The following is a 6,670-nucleotide window of genomic DNA, read 5'->3' as shown; positions in this document are numbered from 1 at the left end:
ATACGAAATGTTATTTCTCGCTCAGCTCTGTTACTCCGCCGTGTTGTTAGATCAGCTGATGTCTTCGCCTTACATGTATTTTGTTTTTATTTTTACTGATGTTACAGCACACCCATCAAAAGAAAAAAACAAAATACATGTAAACTTTGGGGTGAATTGAGATTTGGCATAACACCCGCAATACAAAATACATGGGCATCGGCGTAGCCAGAATGAAATTTAGGGGGGGCCTCGACCCTATTAAGCTGGCATTTCAGGGTACTATTTTATATATATATAAGTAAAATTTTAAAGTTAGGGGGAGGCTCGAGCACCCCAGCCCCTACCTGGCTACGCCTATGTACATGGGATTGTTGTATTTGCTCTGCCGCTGCCTCCTTGTATAATTTCGTCTTGCAACTGACGTTAGCGCCTCATTAGTATAAATATTAGGGGTCTTCATCAAAACTCTTGATAAACTTGATAAAGTGATACATTTATCATTTTGACAAATGAACTGTCAAACTTTGTATGGAAATCGATTTAACCAAAGTTCATCACTTTATCAAACGACTTCGCTTTTGCTACGAAAACATAAAAGCAAATGAACACAATGTACGAGGTAAGAATGAAACGTAACTAGCCATAAAAGTTAAATAATAAGCAATGGGTATTCATGGAAACGCGCAAATGCCTCGTAATCGCGTAAACCTCGTAAATAACCTGATTTTCCATACAAAATGAAGTAAGTGGGTGCACATTTGTGGACAGAATGTTGGCATTGAAAAATCAACCCGTGGTAATGATATGCGATTGTAAAACACTTTCAATCATGAAAACCAAATTTTATGAACTTTTTTTGTTTATTGTCATCAAGTTTCACTTTGTATATTTTATAATAAATACCAATCTAGTTGCACTCAATCACCGCGCCTTTTTCGTTTTTTTTTTTTTTTTGTTTTCATTCTTAGGCAGATGGCAAAAACGCTCAGAAATATACTTTTTTCTTGCTTCTTTGATTAGGTAATTTTGTATTTTTGGTTCATGAAAGAGAATGAACAAGAATTGTTCTACTACTTGAATCATGTAAATCGAGTGTTAGTTTACGTTCCTTTTTGTGCCATGACTTTTGTGATGAGAGTTGGCAGTCCTATTGCAGCTGCTTTCCCATTGCACACTAGATGTCACCCTAAATGTCAAACCAGCTGACATTCCTTCCCTTTTGACATTTGGCGCCAAAACAAGCGTTTTGCCTTTCCATCTTGAGCGGAATTTTGCAAAAGTGATCATTCCAAAAAAAATTCATCGTGTCGTGTGCTTGTGAAATCTAATTAACTGCTTCAATTTGAACGGATTTTTAACTTTGAACTACAAATAAACATCAAGATGTTCGAAGCACGCTTAAACAATGCAACTATCTTGAAGAAAATCTTGGACGCCATCAAAGACTTGCTGAATGAAGGCACCTTCGACTGCAGCGATTCGGGCATACAGGTTAGTGTTCAATAAAGTTTTCCACCCGTGTCGAAACTAATTTTTAAATTTATAATTCTAGTTGCAAGCTATGGATAATTCCCACGTTTCGCTGGTTTCTCTGACGCTACGTTCAGATGGCTTCGATAAATTCCGCTGTGATCGCAACCTTTCTATGGGCATGAATCTGGGCAGCATGGCAAAAATTTTGAAGTGCGCTAATAATGATGATACAGTGACAATTAAGGCACAGGATAACGCCGACACTGTAACTTTTATGTTTGAGTCGCATAATCAAGAAAAAGTGTCGGACTACGAAATGAAATTGATGAATCTGGACCAAGAACATTTGGGTATACCGGAAACAGACTATGCATGTGTTGTACGCATGCCAGCAATGGAATTTGCACGCATCTGCCGTGACTTGGCGCAATTCAGTGAATCGGTTGTTATTTGCTGCACCAAAGAAGGTGTAAAATTCTCAGCGTCTGGTGATGTTGGCTCAGCTAATGTGAAATTAGCACAAACTTCAAGCGTTGACAAGGAAGAGGAAGCAATCGTGATCGAAATGCAAGAGCCTGTCGTACTAACATTTGCTTGCCGCTACCTAAATGCATTCACAAAGGCGACGCCTCTTTCAAATCAAGTGCAGCTGTCGATGTCGGCCGATGTGCCACTAGTGGTTGAATATCGTATCGCTGAATTGGGACATATACGCTACTATTTGGCGCCGAAAATTGAAGATGATGAGAATTAAGAGTAGATTGAATGATTTTGCACCATGCATTGCACTGAATCGGTATATCTCACATTTGTATTTGGTATAAGCGTATATTAAATATTAACTAATTTTAAGCATTAACATATGTAATACCCCCTGTCGTATTGCTTACATTTCAAAAACAATTTATACACATAATTATTAAAGTTTTGTATTTACAGCATATGGTAATTAATAGCAATTGATAAAATAAAATCAAATTCGTGTATTGAGTACAAGTAATGGCTTTTGTACTTTTTAAACTTGAAAAAAGAAAGCTTCCAGAGATTTGTCTAATGTGGATTGCCACAACGGTGTAGCAGCACCTTCCCTTCAAGAGCGTCTCGTTTTTTGCTAAGTGGAGGTTCTCGCAACGAGTTTCCTCGGGTAGATTTGGCAACGTGCATGGTTTTCCGTTTGTACGACTGCATTTCCAAGTTGACTCACAGTCTATTGGGTTTAGGTGTTGAAAAAATCTTCCCTATTCCAAAAAGCAACCCACTATGTAATTACTGAAGTGTTTGCAATTCTCATATTAGGCATGAAGTAAGAACTAACTAAAAAATCTCGATTTATAAAAATGTTTTCCTTTTTTTTGTACTCAACAGTGAACCCATGTATACATACATGCATAGTTCGAAGTAAAATGCATTCAATAACATATAACTTAATTCTAGTAGTTTAGACCAAAACTGTTCATATGGAAAAAATGTAACTGCGTGCGAAATTTGTCTTTTGTGGTCCCTAATACTTCTGCTTCATTCCACAATGTAATTGGGATGCACGACCAGCAATGGATCGTCCGGTTCCTCCGCGTCTTCCTCGGTGCGCCGCGGACTCTTGCCGGGCTGTCGCAGCTCAGTTGTCTTCAAAGGTATAATCACTTGATCGTGATATATTAAACGATCAATAACTTTCTCGATTAAATGTTTGCGTGAGATAAGCTCCTCTTCTGTTTCAATTTGATCGGCTACTTGCTCTAAATACCAGGTAACCACATCACTGCGCTTCATACCAGTATCGGCTCCTTCTGTCTCGCAGCGTGCTTCCTCGTTACGCATATGCAGCACCAGCATAGTGGATAGATTTTTATAATCTTCAAATGACAATGTAAGCTTTTTCTTTTGCAAAGCGCTTCCACCCGCTTCAGCAACCTCTTCTGCGTATGCACCATCCGTGGCAATGATATTAGTGGAACCATTGGCTACTGCAGCGTTATTTTCCATTTCTACATCGCCAATATAGGCATCTTCATTACCTTCGTCATCGTCCAGATGAATGTCCTGCTGTTCGACTCGTATAATTGATTTGTTAAGCAACCGATAAGCTTCTTTTACGTGTCGCTCCTGTACTTCATTCATACATTCAAGTTTCGCCATTGCTTCACTTAGTCGAATCATTGACTCCAACTGACGCACCGTTATACGCCACGTACTACGACCCGCAACACCTGTGTCACGTTGTCGCAAGTGCCCATAATTCTCAACGAGCAACTTCTTCGCTTCTTCGCCAATAATTGGCTTGAATTGGCGTGAGAATGTGATGTAGCGCAATACTTCTTCGCGCGTATAAGCACATACAACGGATTCTTCTATATGCGAATGTAGATCGACAATTTTGCGTGCTATGCCATAGTCCACAACTTCGTTGCATTCATCTACGAGTATGAAGAATAAGTCGAAACGTGACATAATAGGTGCTGACAACTGTATGTTCTGCTGCAAGCTTTTTGTACGATCATACCGGCCGTTAATGGGATTTGCGGCCGCCAAAATTGAAGTGCGCGCATTTAATGTGGCACGCACACCAGCTTTCGCCAAAGAAATTGTTTGCTGTTCCATAGCTTCGTGGATGGCGACTTGATCGCGCGGATCCATTTTGTCGAACTCATCAATGCAGCAGATGCCGTTGTCAGCCAACATTAGGGCGCCAGCTTCAATAACAAAATCGAAACTCTCCTCATCACGCACCACGGCAGCAGTAAGACCAGCTGCAGTAGAAGCCTTGCCGGATGTGTAAACTGCGCGCGGTGAGAAGTCGGCGACTTGACGCAGAAACTGAGATTTGGCAGTACTAGGATCACCTACGATGCAAACGTTGATATCACCACGCAAAGTTGTTTCTGAAAAAGGTGAGTATTTTTTAGTATGTCACATTCAGCAAAATTGCAATGCATCTGAACTTACTTTCATGTGTAGTTTTTCCGACACCACCAAAGAGTTGAAGCAAAACGCCACGTTTGACCTCATCGTTACCATAGATGGAAGGAAACAAGCTGGTGATAAGATTATTGTACAAATTACGATCCTTGGACATTTCATAAACTTTGTTCCATTCAGCATCGGTCATTTGTTTTTTCATATCCTCCGCAGTTACCTCAGACATAGGCAGGTCAGTACCGCCAAAACGTGCTGTTGTTGCTTGTACACTACAGGCCAAGAATGACATGCGATAGTTAAGTTCTCGGGTACCCAATTCCTTTAAACCAGTCACACCCTCAGGCCCATCTCCTGGTTTATGCCGCGAACCCATATCAGCTTTAGCGCCGGGCATATTTAATACACCTACATCGGGTACAACTATCAATGTGCCAGTAAAATCGTAACGGTCTCCCGCTTGCACAGTTTCCACCAATTCTGAACGCAAAATAATTTCAACAGATCTCGGTATGCAACCGCGCGGCAACTCCGATTGTGTTTCCTGTATGCGTATTTTTTGGAAATCAACAAAAAGTGATTTTTCCACATCCAGCATGAAACGACGTCGATTACTACAAACAGGATTTCGACATATAGTTGGATTGGTGAATTTAAATTGCTGCTCTACATTTCGAATTTCCGTTTGACAATCTATGCACATGAAAGTACCGGTCACAAGTTCCGGATGTACAGGATGTGTACGTACCACTTGGCCGCAAATGCGGATCAAAGTGCCAATCTTGGAGGTTGTTAAGTCGCGCACTTTGTGACGTGTAGGCACATCAGTGAAAGATATGTAACATTCTTTCTCATTTTTCAGGCCGCAACGATCCTTGACGAAGTTAGAAACCGATTGGCAGAGGAAAGGGTATATTCTGTAAAGAGACACATACTACTTATAAAAGTTGCGCACATTTGCACACACAACATACCGAAAGTATTCTTCAATAATTGTGGTAGCCAAATTCTGATTGTACTTCTCGACATCATCGAAAGACACTTCCAATGTATAGCGATCCGGCGATTCTAAATCTGCAGCAGGTTTCACATACTTAATTTCGCCATCTTCCTTGAATCTGTATTAAATATTTTTTAATATTAAACCGTGTCACTTTAACTAGACGCAAATGCAACCACCATTGAACTTACTCTTCCAAGAAGTCCTGAAAAAGTTTCTGACATCGCAACCCCACCTCATCTTTTACACGTAATTGTCCGATTTGTGCATCTGCTACATCCATGATTTGAGTTCAGATTTATCACGAAACAAACAAATCGCCGCTTATTTTAATTTTTGTCACACAATTTCCCAAACACGCTGACGGCGAAAGATGCTTGAATGGAATTTGACAGCAGCGGCGTTGTTTCGGCGCGCAAAATCTTCTTCTTATCGCCCAATCAGTTGTCAACAACAGCTTGGCAGCACTGCGAATGTAGCAGAGAACGTAAATTTTTACGACGTACATATGTATCCTATTTCCGCCATGAAAATCAAATCGTCGAGCTGGAAATGCGATGTGAAAAAATGTTGCAAAAAAATTTTAGTAAAAATTGTGACTATAAAGTGTATATAAAAGTGAAGAAAGTGGGTTTCGGGAACAAATTGACTGTGGGTAATGTAGTGAGTGTTCTGAACATTAAGATAACGTTTCCGTTTGTCTGAGACCCGGAACTTAAAAAGGCCAAAGGAAATCAATTGAATCGCGACCGCGCTCTCAGTCAAGATGGAGGTCGCGCTTTGAAGTTGTGAATTTGTGGTAAGTTGAACTAACTAATTGCCACTAAAAACCAAAAAAAATTGTGGAGTTTTAAATTAAATGAATGCCAATGATTGTAAATAGCGGTTATGCCACAAATTGACAACTGTAGCGTAAGCAAGTACAAGTACTTATGTATGTGTACGCTCATATATTCATATGCCAATCCCACGACAGCCGGTTCTACGTACCGGAATGACTCGGGTTTTACCCGACCAAGGGCTGTTGTTTCGGCGATCTAACCCCGTTTAGGTCGGCGAAGTATCTCAGAAGTTGTTCGTCCATAGGGCTACATTCGCCACGTTTTCTCCTACTCAGGCTGGCATCGAGTCAAACCCAGGGCCAGAAACCTACACCTGCTGTGTATGCCAGAGACGACTACACCTCAACTCCACCTCTGTCAAGTGCAATGCTTGCGAGGGGTGGTGTCACCTCAGAGTCTGCTCAGGACTACGGACACATCGGCAGTGGACCACGTCGTATGTGGCCCCCTGCTGCTCAAA

At 40.9% G+C, this 6,670-nt stretch overlaps 2 protein-coding genes across 2 annotated transcripts; one reads left to right on the top strand and one right to left on the bottom strand.

Moving 5' to 3' along the window:
- The first annotated feature begins 1,121 nt into the window (after nucleotides 1-1,121).
- LOC118735511 (proliferating cell nuclear antigen) lies at nucleotides 1,122-2,455 on the top strand. The gene is made up of 2 exons (XM_036465309.1): nucleotides 1,122-1,473; nucleotides 1,535-2,455. Exons 1-2 carry the CDS (start codon nucleotides 1,366-1,368, stop codon nucleotides 2,207-2,209), a joined length of 783 nt encoding a protein of 260 aa, XP_036321202.1. The 5' UTR covers nucleotides 1,122-1,365; the 3' UTR covers nucleotides 2,210-2,455.
- Nucleotides 2,456-2,483: 28 nt separating this feature from the next.
- Nucleotides 2,484-5,770, bottom strand: LOC118735510 (DNA replication licensing factor Mcm6). The gene is made up of 4 exons (XM_036465308.1): nucleotides 5,560-5,770; nucleotides 5,343-5,486; nucleotides 4,399-5,285; nucleotides 2,484-4,334 (listed from the first exon to the last, which is right to left on the bottom strand). The coding sequence occupies exons 1-4, from the start codon at nucleotides 5,649-5,651 to the stop codon at nucleotides 2,971-2,973; spliced, it is 2,487 nt and encodes an 828-aa protein (XP_036321201.1). The 5' UTR covers nucleotides 5,652-5,770; the 3' UTR covers nucleotides 2,484-2,970.
- Between the last annotated feature and the right edge of the window lie 900 nt (nucleotides 5,771-6,670).

Source organism: Rhagoletis pomonella, unplaced genomic scaffold (genome assembly GCF_013731165.1).
Source record: "Rhagoletis pomonella isolate Grant_MI unplaced genomic scaffold, Rhpom_1.0 Rhpom_scaffold_00003, whole genome shotgun sequence".
In the NCBI taxonomy this organism is placed as follows: domain Eukaryota; kingdom Metazoa; phylum Arthropoda; class Insecta; order Diptera; family Tephritidae; genus Rhagoletis; species Rhagoletis pomonella.
Note: the sequence above shows the minus strand (reverse complement) of the source record. Positions and strands in the feature narration are given on the sequence as shown.